At 44.7% G+C, this 13458-nt stretch overlaps 1 protein-coding gene and 1 long non-coding RNA gene across 10 annotated transcripts in view; one reads left to right on the forward strand and one right to left on the reverse strand.

The window, feature by feature from the left end:
• NHSL2 (NHS like 2) overlaps positions 1-13458 on the reverse strand; it is a 113725-nt gene that overhangs the window by 58796 nt on the left and 41471 nt on the right. For 2 of the 9 annotated variants that reach the window (XM_087877677.1, XM_060692113.2), the window contains exon 1: positions 1024-1374. The exons of the other annotated variants lie outside the window; for them this stretch is intronic. In XM_087877677.1, coding sequence (XP_087733803.1) covers positions 1024-1066 — 43 coding nt within the window. In that variant the 5' untranslated portion in view covers positions 1067-1374. Of the gene's footprint in view, positions 1-1023; positions 1375-13458 lie in introns of those variants that run through there. 9 annotated transcript variants of the gene reach the window in all.
• LOC132711971 (uncharacterized) lies at positions 4326-13156 on the forward strand. The gene is made up of 3 exons (XR_009622675.2): positions 4326-6445; positions 10810-10855; positions 12928-13156. It is a non-coding gene; the product is annotated as an uncharacterized LOC132711971 (long non-coding RNA).

Consider the following 13458-nt stretch of genomic DNA (forward strand, 5'->3'; position numbering starts at 1 on the left):
TCCATTCCCACCCCACTGTAGGAGAAGGATACTGCAAAATCCCCATTCCCTTTCCTCCTGGGGGAAGGATACTGCAAAATCTTCATTCTCACCCCACTCCAGGGGAAGGATACTGCAAAATCCCCATTCCCACCCCACTCTGGGACCAGCCAGAGGTGGTATTTGCCTGTTCTCCGAACTACTCAAAATTTCCGCTACCGGTTCTCTAGAACCTGTCAGAACCTGCTGGATTTCACCCCTGGTTTGGTCCAATCTTTTTTCAACACTTTAATCCCTGTGCTACAACAGCTGTACCTAACACACTAGTCCGTTAACAGTCCCGTTTTTAAAAACCCAACACAGGAGTTTTCATCTACTTTTTCAAAGCAACGTATCTTTTTAACGTTCATAGAAAACACTTCCCGACAAGCGGCCTTCCTTTTCCCCTTCTATACAGGCGGTAATAAATCTTCTAAAAATAATGTCTTCTGCAGAACACATGTAGGAAAAAGATCTGTCTCTCTCTTGCTTCGGAACAATTGATTTTCATTCTTTGCCCGCGTAACTTAGGACATTAAAAAAATAAAATCACATAAACCTACCTCTGGGTTTAAAGTCTGGACCGAAACAGATTTAGTAGCTTGGAAACTGCCCAGAGAAAGAATTACTCACTTACATTACTCTCTGCATTATTTAAGTAGAAAAGCAGGAAGGATAAGTTTTAGCTTAAGACTGAATTCGATCTTTGGATTGAAGAAAAAAACTTTGCAAGAAAAAAAAAACATTCAGGGGAAACTCTTGTTTTTTCCAATCTGCAGGTCAACGATGTATTCCCACAGTGTCCTGCGCATGATGTAGATTTGTTGGCTTGGGTTTTGGTCATGTTATGGGAACCAAGCTGCCCATGTGATCAATTTGAGGAATCATGATTAGAAAGTACGGTTTAAGAAGATTCAGGATCCCGTGCACCAAGCATGCAACTTATCACCGCAGCTTCTTATCTCCCGCTACTCTGTCCGTCGCCCAACCAGCTTTCTCTCTTACCTGCTCGGTGCAAAGCCACAAGCAAAGATCCCGTCTTCTCCATAACCACCGACAGGCTGCGTGTGCATGCACCACAGGCTGCAACCCACGGTCTCCAGGAGTCCACTAAGCATGCACACTAGAAAACTCCCAATTGTTTCCCCGCTTTGCAGCAACCTCCTGCCTTCCAACCTTGGCTTACAGCAACCCAAGGAAATATCAGCCAGAGCAGCCCCTGTTCTAGATGGGTCACTCTCCCACCTCTTGAGCCAGTGAGGGAGTTGTCCCTTTTGTTCCCCTGCCGGAGCCTGCTCAACACCCTCCCCCACGTTCAGCGGCCCCTGGCCGGAGAGAGAGGAAATCGCCAGGACTTGGATGTTTTGAGTCAACTCCGGCTTGCTCATTGTCATTGCCTTGTCCCGTCTTCCTTCCTAGCGACAAGAGGGAAGCCGGGGCAGATTCTGAGCTGGCCAGAAAGTCGGCCGTGATTTAACAGATTAACAGAGTTGGAAGGGACCTTGTAGGTCATCTAGTCCAACCCCGTCCCCTGCTCAAGCAGGAGACCCTACACCATTTCTGACAAATGACAGTCCAATCTTTTCTTGAAAGTCTCAAATGATGAAGCACCCACAACTTCTGAAGGCAAACTTCTGTTCCATGGGTTGATTGCTCTCAATGTCAGAAATTTCCTCCTTATTTCCAGGTTGAATCTGATCAGTTTCCATCCATTATTTCTTGTCTGGCCTTCAGAAGCTTTGGAAAATAGCTTGACCCCCTCCTCTCTGTGGCAGCCACTCAAATATTGGAAGGCTGCTATCATGTCTCCCCTGGTCCTTCTCTTCACTAGACTAGCCATGCCCAGTTCCTGCAACCGTTCCTCATATGTTTTAGTCTCCAGTCCCCTCATCATTTTGGTTGCTCTTCTCTGAGACTCTTTCTAGAGTCTCATCATCTTTTTTATAGTGTGGTGACCAAAACTGGATGCAGGATTCTAGGTATGGTCTTACTAGGGCTTTATAGAATGGTATTAGTACCTCCCTTGATCTTGATTGTATCCCTCTGTTAATGCAATTTAGGATTGCATTAGCTTTTTTAGCTGCCACCGCACACTGCTGGCTCGTATTTAGCTGATTATCCACTAAGACTCCAAGATCCATCTCACAGTCACTGCTATTAAGCCTGGTTTCCCACAGTTTATATATGTGCTTTTGGTTTTTCTTACCTAAGTGTAAGACTTTACTTTTCTCTTTCTCTTCTCTATATTTTGATTTTTGAGAAACAGCATGGTTTGAACCCTAGAAGCATTCTGGCCTCAAGTAGGGTGTTACTTTGCATTCTATTCTGTTCTGTTCTGTTCTGTTCTGTTCTGTTCTGTTCTGTTCTGTTCTGTTCTATTCTATTCTATTCTATTCTATTCTATTCTATTCTATTCTATTCTATTCTATTCTATTCTATTCTACTCTACTCTACTCTACTCTACTCTACTCTACTCTACTCTGAGTCTATCATCTGCACCTCTATAACTGTCTGGTTTGGTTCTGCAACCCAACAAGACAGACACAGACTTCAGAGGATTAGAACTACAGAAAAAACAATGGCTACCAACCTGCCTTCCATTGAGGACCTGCATACTGCAAGAGTCAAAAAGAGGGCTGTGAAAATATTTACAGGCCCCTCGCCTCCTGGACATAAACTGTTTCAACTCCTACTCTCAAAACGACGCTATAGAGCACTGCACACCAGAACAACTAGACACAAGGACAGTTTTTTTCCGAATGCCATCACTCTGCTAAACAAATAATTCCCTCAACACTGTCAAACTATTTACTAAGTCTGCATTACTATTAATCTTCTCATCGTTCCTGTCACCCATCTCCTTCCACTTATGACTGTAACTTTGTTGCTTGTATCCTTACGATTTATATTGATATTGTTTCCTGATTGCTTATTTGTACCCTATGACTATCATTAAGTGTTGTACCTTATGATTCTTGATGAACGTATCTTTTCTTTTATGTACCAAGAGCATATGCACCAAGACAAATTCCTTGTGTGTCCAATCACACTTGGCCAATAAAAAATTCTATTCTATTCTATTCTATTCTATTCTATTCTATTCTATTCTATTCTATTCTATTCTATTCTATTCTACTCCCAATATTCTATTCTACTCTCAATATTCTATTCTACTGTACTGTACTGTATTCTACTCTACTCTACGCCACGCCACGCCACGCCACTCTACTCCCAATATTCTATTCTATTCTATTCTATTCTATTCTATTCTATTCTATTCTATTTCTGTTCTGTTCTGTTCTGTTCTGTTCTGTTCTATTCTATTCTATTCTATTCTATTCTATTCTATTCTATTCTATTCATAATGGATGGGTTTTGCATACGAGGTTAAAGTCGTAAAACCATGATTTGCAACTCTTCACAATTGCATCCATATATTGAGCCAAGCCATTCTGTGCGCTGTTGGTTTGGAGCTTTCTACGTTACTCCACTTAGCTGGAGAAATGATTTAGAAGCTAGCAAGAAGAGCTGGGATGGGTTTTGGTATCCAAACAGGCTAGCAAAGGAGGAACTGTGAGGGTAGTGGATACCCCCAAATGCTTCTTCTTTCACTCTCCAACCATGGGAGTCTACACACACACACACACACAGCAGATTGTGGTGAATGTAGAATCAGGATTGTTCTCCAGAGGGAAGGAATTCAATTGCTGAAAACTTCTTTCTGGCAATCGGGAGTTTAATCACTGCAAGGAAAACACCTCCCTGGAGCAAAGCCATTCCTTGACTGCTTAGTAATCATGCATGGCCCAAGGCTCTTAGTGAAAAAATGTCCTTCCCCCACCCACCTCCTATCTTTGCAGAAATGAATTTTGAGGTATGTGCCCAAGGCTGTAGGTATTTCATAAAAACAGCCGCAGAGCTCTCTCTATATATATGTTCAATCTCTCCTTCCTTCATGCCTTCAGATTGCTGGAAATCCTGATTCGTTGCAACTCCCTTCCTTTTCGGCTTCCGGGATTTCACTAGAAATGTCCTGCGTGCTTTTTTTTTTTAAAGGCTTGTTTTCACCAGCCTTGAGGGCTAGAAACTTGATTTCTTTTTTAATAGCGCGGAAATGCTCAGCAGAGCTTCTAAATCCCCGATCCTGTACTTAAAACTTATTGTAAAATGAACAAACTTCACATTCCGCTCCGTTGAGAACTACAGATTTAAGAGGGATTTGGGAAAGGGGGAAAAAAATGTAGAAATGGGAGGGCCACTCGGGGCTGGAAATGATGGTATGAATTGCATTCGTGTTGTTGTTTTTTTTTCCTCTCTTTTTCCTGTTTTCTTACATGGGAACGCAACGTCCCTGGAATGCTGCATCCCAACAGAGCATCGGTGCAAAGTTGGGACTCAAACAAAATCAAATTAGGAGAAAGAGAGACAGAGAGACAGAGAGAAAGAGAGAGAGAAACTACATTGTAAACCCTGCTTCTCTTTCTCAGTCCCTGGCCATCTGCAATGGGTCATTGCCACACCCTTCATTCCTAAAAGATAAGGGTAAAGATTTCCTCTATCCAGTCACATCCGACTTTAGGGCATAGTGCTCATCTCCCTTTCTTAGGAGCTGAGGGAGCCAGTGTTGTCCGAAGACAATTTCGTTGGTCATGTAACCAGCACGCTTATACGTAAAAGGCGCACAGAACATTGTTACCTTCCCACCAAAGTGGTACCTATTTATCTACTCGCATTTGCCTGCTTTTGAACCGCTAGGTGGGAAGGAGCTGGAGCAAAGGTATGGGAGATCACCCGGTCTTGCACTGTGCTCAGGTCTCGAACCCGGCCTGTCATCTCTCTGCCTGACAAGTTCAGTGTCTTTAACCTTCATTCTTAAATCCCATGAAATTAAAAGAAGGATAGCCCTCCGACTTTCCCAAGGAAGGAAGGGCTTGTGCAATTCCTTGGCACCGGAAGCCAACTTTGGCACCTCTGAAGCCAACCGATATCCCTCTCTTCAAGCCTGAACAAAGCAGAGAAAGGAGATCAAAATTCTTTGGCACCGCTAGATTCAAAAGGATGCTGGAATCCCTCCATCCTGGGCTCTCTGTCCTGCATAAAAAGGTAAAGGTAAAGGTTCCCCTCGCATATATGTGCTAGTCGTTCCCGACTCTAGGGGGCGGTGCTCATCTCCATTTCAAAGCCAAAGAGCCAGCACTGTCTGAAGACGTCTCCATCGTCATGTGGCCGGCATGACTCAACACCAAAGGTGCACGGAACGCTGTTACCTTCCCACCAAAGGGGGTTCCTATTTTTCTACTTGCATTTTTTTACGTGTTTTCGAACTGCTAGGTTGGCAGAAGCTGGGACAAGTCACGGGAGCTCACCCTGTTACGGGGCACTAGGGTTTCGAACCGCCGAACTGCCGACCTTTTGATCGACAAGCTCAGCATCTTAGCCACTGAGCCACCCCGTCCCCCAGTCCTGCATAGAAACACCTTAAAACAGAGGCGTCCAACCTTGGCAACTTTAAGCCTGGTGGACTTCAAGTCCCAGAATTCCCCAGCCAGCCAGCTGGAATTGAAGCCTACCAGTCTTAAAATTGCCAAGGTTGGACACTCCTGCATTAGAAGTTTACTTTTTACTTTCTTTTTTTTTTTTTTTTACTTTTGTTTGATTTATATACCGCCCTACTCCCGAAGGACTCAGGGCGGTGAACAGCCAACAATAAAATCCATACATACAAAATTTAAAAAGCAGAATTAAAATCAAATTAAATAATTTTGGCCCAGACAAATTAAAACCCCCATCAATTTAAAACCAATTTTAAAATTTGAATATATAAAATACTAAAACATATTAAAAATTAAAAATTCTTTTATAAAAGAGGGAGAAAATTAGGTCAGGCCTGCCTGGTGAAATAAAAAGGTGAAATAAAGAAGTTGAAAACCAAACTGAATCAGCTTCCAGACATTGATGGGTTTTTTTTAAAAAAAAGCTGGGGGGGGGGAATGGAATCGAGCTGGGATTATCTTTTACATCTTTTCTGATTCAACATGCAAATATTTTTTTTTTCCATAGCCTGGCTGGTCTTTCCAGCTCTCTCTCCCCACCACCCCAGTAGTGGCTTAAGCTCCATCCCCCTCACCTGCACTGCAGGAGGCAGGTAGGAAAAATAAACAGCCAGCCTCTCCCCACCCCAATCGTCAGCCAATCGGCTGGAACATCACTTCCGCCATCCTGCTCACACAACACCTTGTGATTTGCTGCCTCTGCCTTCTAATTAGCAGGCTAAAAGCAATCATCCGGGCACCATGGCAACAGCTTACAGAATCTCCCACCCACCCACCTACCCACCAATGCCTTTCGGATGAGTTTTGTTTCCAAAAGAGGCTTCTTAAAGGCACCGCCCCAGGCTCAGAGATGGAGGGGAACAAAAGGGAGGAAGGTGAGTGATTGATTGGAGGAGGGGGGGTGCAAGCTCCTGATCCCTCCCTCCCTCCCCCCCTTCAAGGATTCACCTCTGCATTCAGGTGATTTGTCAGTTCTGTTTTCTGAATGAACTTATTTGTGCATTTGCATGCACGACTTAAGCTAATAACAATAGAAATAACAATAGCAATGTAGACAATGAGGATTATCTTTGCATGCCGATTCCCTCCGAGTTCTCCTTACTTAGAAATATTGGGAGAATCAAGGAGGCTATTTGTAGCTCAGGGTTGAAATGTGGGGTCCTTGATGCTCTCTGAGCTTGGTTGTTTTCTTACAATGTTTCATTATCTACACTAGGTAACATCATCTGTTGTAAACCCCACTCCCTTCCAGCATTGATGATGTTACCAATTTGGGTAATGAAATGTCTGCAAGAAAATAACCAAGCTCAGAGTTCTTTTTGTTAGTTGCAAAGTCGTGTCCGACCCATCGCGGCCCCATGGACAACATTCCTCCAGGCCTTCCTGTCCTCTACCAACCTCTGGAGTCCCTTTAAGCTCACGCCGACTGCTTCAGTGACTCCATCCAGCCACCTCGTTCTCTGTTGTCCCCTTCTTCTTTTGCCCTCAATCCTTCCCAGCATTTAGGCTCTTCTCCAGGGAGTCCTTCCTTCTCATTAGGTGGCCAAAGTATTTGAGTTTCATCCTCAGGATCTGACCTTCTGAAGAGCAGTCAGGGTTGATCTCCTCTAGGACTGACCGGTTTGATCACCTTGCAGTCCAAGGGACTTGCAGGGAGTCTTCTCCAGCACCAGAGTTCAAAGGCCTCCATTCTTTGGCACTCAGCCTTCCTTATGGTCCAACTTTCACAGCCATCCATTGCAACTGGGAAAACCATCGCCTTGACTATATGCACTTTTGTTGGCAGGGTGATGTCTCTGCTTTTTTAGTATGCTGTCTAGATTTGCCATAGCTTTCCTCCCCAGGAGCAAGCGTCTTTTCATTTCTTGGCTGCAGTCCCCATTTGCATGATTTGGGAGCCCAGGAAAATAAAATCTGTCACTACCTCCATTTCTTCCCCGTCTATTTGCCAGGAATTGAGAGGGCTGGATGCCATGATCTCAGAGAGCACCCCTCAAATATCCGGAGAGCATCTAACACATCTTGGCTGATACCAAGAAGAATTAAGTATGGTTTAAGTATGGGGATATCTGATTAGTACTGGATGGGAGACCATCAGGAGTTCTCCCTGCAAAAGGGCAATATCAATTCATTTCCAGCTGTGTGGACTGCATTGCTGGCTGTGGAATTCTGGGAGTTGAAGTCCACACAAAGCTTAAAGCTGATGTGGTTGAGAAACACTCCTCCATAGCTCCGTATTAATGTCGGCTACTAATGTGTGCTGTTCAAGTTCAGAAAATCAAATTAAGTTAGTAACCAGGCCAAGAGTGTTTTGTGGATGGATTCCTCATCGCACAGCTGAATTTTATTTTACCACCTAGTAAACCTCGCTAGATTTTTTTCCCCTCCGCCATGTATCTTGCTATCAAACCAATCCTAGCTTCACAGCAGAGAAATATGTTTTACAGCAGGGTTTCATTCTTCAAATCTCTCAGCTGGGCTGAAAAATCCCACTCAAGAGTCAAGGATATTCAACTTGATGAGTCAGAATGAGGCTCAGTAGAAAACAGCTCCCTGTGCTTCCATTTCAATCCAATTTTTTTCCCCCCTACACTCAAGTACAGACTAGTAGTTCTCGGCTTACTTGGGACAGAAATTTTCATTGTAAATTATTGTCAGAACTGGACCCAATTTTATGACTATTATTAAGCAGTTATTAAATGAATAGTGTGGTGGCCTACAGGTGGCGCTCTCGCTTCACGATCAGGTTCGATCTTAGATATTTCTCTGTCTGGGCGCAAGGAGAAAATATCTGCTGTGAGCTCTGCATAGGTGTCAGGAAGGGCATCCGGCCAGTAAACGCTCAGCTCCATTCAGTCACCCTGACTCTGCCCTGATACAAGAGGTTACAGACTCATTAAAAGAAAAAAAAAATTAAGCCGTTATTAAGTGAATCAAGCAGTCATTAAGCAATGGGAGCTTTCCCAATTATTATTATTATTATTATTATTATTATTATTATTATTATTATTATTATTATTATTTTGCTGGAAATCACTTCATCGTAAATGCGAGTTGGTTTCCAAGGGCCCCAGTTGTGATCAGGTGAACACAGGGGTGGAGTGACAATTGTAAGTGAGAATACAGGTCGTGAGTCACTTGTTCCAAGGCTGTTGTGACTTTGACCAGTTGTGGTAGTCGTACGTTGAGGACTACCTATATTTGCATCCACCCAGTAATTCAGGATTATTTCATTCATCAAGGAAGTGGACTTGGTTGCTTCTAAGGGACCACGAGCACTGTGTTTGCACAGCATGTTGTTGCATGGCCTCCTTTGCAAACCCACTCAACACAATGAAGTGTAAGCTAACAACACCAGCTAAACTACAGCTTGGTTGCTGAATGAAGCCATTTTCTGCACTCACAGAATATATTGAGCCATAAATTTACCGAACAGGTTTAGGGCAACATATTAAGCCTTGAACCATTCCAAGAAAATTGGAATCGGATATTCTTTATCACCTGCCAAGTGTGATTGGACACACAAGGAATTTGTCTCCCGTGCATAAGCTCTCAGTGTACATACAGACAACAAAATGGTAAGTCACAGATCATACATCGTAAGATACAAATCATAAACCACAGGATGCAAACAAGTGATAAATCCTACAGTACCAATAGGAGGAAGATGAAAAGATGAGACAGAAGAGAAGAGGAGAAGGAATAACCTCCTCGTCTTCTCAAAATACACCACTTTCTCAAAATACAGGAGGAAAAAACCCCTTCCGCCTGCATTCTAACCACTATACCAGGGGTCTGCAACCTTAAGCACTCAAAGAGCCATTTGGACCTGTTTCCCACAGAAAAGAAAACACCGGGAACCACAAAACCTGGGTGGGTGTGGCCAATTCAATGTCCCTCACTTCCACCAGTCACATGATCCCCCCCCAGCCTACCCAGCCAGTCATTAGGGCAGAGAACCAGTTGATAAAAAACACCTGGAACCACAAAACCCTTTTGACATTTCTTTTTCTCCCACTCTCTGTGTAACTCTATACGTCTCTCTCTCTCTCCCCCTCTCTCTGTATCTCTCTCTCTCTGCCCTGGCCACTTCTCCATCCTCTGCCGTCGCCCTTACCTACTCAGGCCAGGCGAGGAGTGACTGGGAGGGGAGGGCGAGGGGCGGGGCCAGCCAGTGGTGGGATCACTGACAGGGATCCACAGCAGAGGGCCCAAAGAGCCGCATGTGGCTCCAGAGCCACAGGTTGCTGACCCCTGCACTATACCATACTATTTCTCCCGACACAAAAAGATGATAGATGGAACAATGATATCCTGGCAGGAAATCCTCACATCTATTTGGAATAAGTAGCTAGAACCGTGATGGCAAACCTATGGCACAGGTGCCAGAGGTGGCATACAGACCCCTCTCTGTGGGCACACTCACTGTTGCCAGCTGCTCTTCCGGGTTCTGTCACATGCATGCGTGCCGGCCAGCTGCTCTTTTTTGGGTTCCGGCGCATGCATGTGCACCGGCCAGCTGGACCAGCTGTCTGGAGCGCACGCGCGCCCCAGAACCTGGAAGATAGCAGTTGGCTGGTGCACATGCATACCGCCAACTGCTCTCTTCCCAGTTCCAGTGCTCCGGTACACGCATGCATCATCTTCTCATGAAGATTCTCATCTTTAAAGCGCTCCATGGCTTAGGGCCTGGGTATCTACGAGACCACCTTCTGCCACCGATAACCTCCCACCGGCCAATACGCTCCCACAGAGAGGGCCTCCTCAGGGCGCTGTCGGTCAAACAATGTCGACTGGCAGCCCCCAGGGGGAGAGCCTTCTCGGTGGGGGCACCCACCCTCTGGAACGAGCTACCCCCAGGGATACAACTGATCCCGGACCTCCGTACTTTCCGCCGGGCCCTGAAGACTTTTCTATTTCAGCAAGCCGCGCTGGCTGAAAATTTTTAACTGGTTAATTTTATGGGTAAGGGGTTTTAAATTGGGGAAGCCAAATTGATTTAATTATGTTTTAAATTATTCATATTGTATGTATTTTAATCTTGGCTGTTCGCTGCCCTGAGTCCTTCGGGAGAAGGGTGGTATAAAAATTTAATTAATTATTATTATTATTATTAATAATAATAATAATAATAATAATAATAATAATAATAATAATAATAATAAATAATGCATGTTCCAGTTTCGGCACTCGGTAATCACTGAGCTAGAATCTGCAGTAACTCTTCCTGTTCCAACAGATTTCAAGACTGAAGATTGCAAAAGACCGAACGTATTTCAGTACAGGTAGTAGTCCTAGACTTATGACCATTCGTTTAACAATGGTTTGAAGTTACAACGGGCCCCAGGAAAAGTGATTCAGGACCTCTTAAGTTGAAATCATGACCGTCACACCACCTTCACAGTCACACGGTGTTTGGCAAATTGGCTGGCATCCTACAGCCACGTGATCCTGATTTGCAACCTTCCCAGCCAGTTTCCAAAAAAAAAAGCAGTCGACTGGTAAAGCTAGGTTGACTTGAAGACCATGCGAGTCACTTAACGAGCAGGCGATCTGCTTAACAAGCATGATGAAAAATGGTCATAACATTGGGTCCGGTCATGTGATGACTTCCTCAATGGCTTCGTTGCTTAGCAACCAAAATTCCACTCCAAAACTGTGGCCGGAAGCCAAAGATTAGCGATACAGGACCTTCCTAGCACCAGGTAAAGGGAAACGGTTACTTTCAAACACCCTTGAAAGGGGAAGAAATTGCAAATGGAGGGACCAGCAGGCGATCTCAGCGGTTAAGCAGAGCGGAGTTTGGTGAATGTTTGAATGGGAGACCTCAAGAAAAAGCTCAGAGCTATAGGCTAAGCAGGAAAGTCAAGAGAAAACGTTGTAGATAAAGCAGCCTCCTTTTTGTGTTGCAGACAAAACAAAAAAAAAAATGACATGGCTACTTTCATGAAATGATCAAGGCTCATCTTGAAGGAGACTTGTCCTATTCCCAGAAGCAAGGCAGGGATAAATTTAAAAAAAGGCAGATTAAACCCAGTTTAGCTCTCCCAGATTGCACAGAACTGCGTTTTCCTTGCTACAAGGTTGAACTTATTCTGATGTATATCTCAGGGACTGCCACGGGATTTAATTCCCGTCATATGTATCCCCTTAGATTTAAACACAAGAGCCGGTTTGGGGTAAGGGTTAAAAGCACCAGGCTAGAAACTGGGAGACTGTGAGTTCTAGTTTCACCTTTGATAGGTGACCTTGGGCCAGTCACTTTCTCTCAGCCCTAGGAACGAGGCAATGGCAAACTACTTTAGGGAAAAAACCTTGCCTTGGAAACTACAGGGATATATGTCTATAGGCAATCTCCAAATATCAGACACCATTGAATGAGATAAATACAATATTTAACATGGTTTTAATGAACTATGTAGCAAAAAAAAGGGACTGGTACTTAAAATATGTATAAAATCATCACTTTTCTATAGAAAGTATGATGAGACTCTCAACCTGTTCACTCTTTCCAGACAAGAAGGATGGAGGCAGATATGCAAATCAGCTCTGCAGGATATCAGTTTAAAAAAAGAAAAAGAAAGAAACCAGAATGTGGGGTGTAAAATCTGAGGAACATCTTTCCCAATTCTTTTCAATGCTTTAAAAGTCTATAAGGATGCGAAAACGCAGGCATCACACAACAGATGGGCCATCTTGAGGATACAATGTGTTCCCGTTTTATGGCTGCGGGGTGCGATTATTTTCAGGCATCTTGGAAGGGCAAGGAACACGCCAATCTCTGCTTCTTAAATTGAAACTCCTATAGCTGCGTTCACACAACATGTTAAGTCAGAAGATCGGTAAACCGCGATGCAATAGCCCTAGAGTTTCTGGATTTGCAATGCAACAGCCCCAGAGTTTCTAGATTTGCGATGCAACAGCCCCAGAGTTTCTGGATTTGTGATGCAACAGCCCCAAAATTTCTGGATTTGCATTGCAATAGCCCCAGGTTTTCTGGATTTGCGATGCAACAACCCCAAATTTTCTGGATTTGCAAAGCAATCGCCCCAGAATTTCTGGATTTGCAATGCAATCGCCCCAGAGTTTCTGAGTTTCTGGATTTGTGATGCAATAGCCAACAAAACTCATCACCTTTTAAAGGTAGCAAACCCAGCTATTGCATCCAGTTAGGATTGTATCCCTGGTGGATCCCAGCTGGTACATCCCATGGACCATTTGGCCTTGGAGGAAAGAGAATTCTGGAAAAGCAATCCAGGGAAACAAAGAGTTAATTTCCTCCTCTCTCTCTCTCTCTCTCTCTCTCTCTCTCCCTCCCCCCCCCCACCTCTTTATCTCCATCACCTCCTCTCTGTAGCTAAGAGCCCTGGTCCCCAATTTGCCTTCAGGCCTGCAAGAAGCATCCAGAGGTCTTCCTTTTTCAGCATCCTCCTCCTGACCTTCTTCCTAAGGGCAAAAAGCTTTTCAAAGGCGGTCACACCATCCTGGTTTGTTCCGATTCTCACAACACGCTCCCTGCGTTCCGACATTCGCTAAGCCGGGCAAGATTTCTGGGGTGGTGGGAGGAAACGGGGAGGGGGTAAATAATATGCCTTGGAACGGGGGGGGGGGGGAAGCGCTGTGCAAGCCGGCAGGTACGAGGTTTAACCCCCACCCTTTCTCCCTACGCCCATCCCATTCCTGACCTGGGTCTTGTGAACGTGGGGAAGGGGCTTTTGGAGCCCAACCTTCCTCGAAACCCCGGTCCCTTTGAACTTCCCACGCCCGAGAAAGTCTCCCATCCCTCCGCCGCCCTCGGAGGGGAAGAAAGGCGCACGGCGGCCCTTCCCCAACCTGGGGCGTCGGATGATGGGAAGTGTAGTCCGACACACACACACACACACACACA

The sequence above is a fragment of the Pantherophis guttatus genome, chromosome 12 (genome assembly GCF_059756535.1).
Source record: "Pantherophis guttatus breed Tessera chromosome 12, ASM5975653v1, whole genome shotgun sequence".
In the NCBI taxonomy this organism is placed as follows: Eukaryota; Metazoa; Chordata; class Lepidosauria; order Squamata; family Colubridae; genus Pantherophis; species Pantherophis guttatus.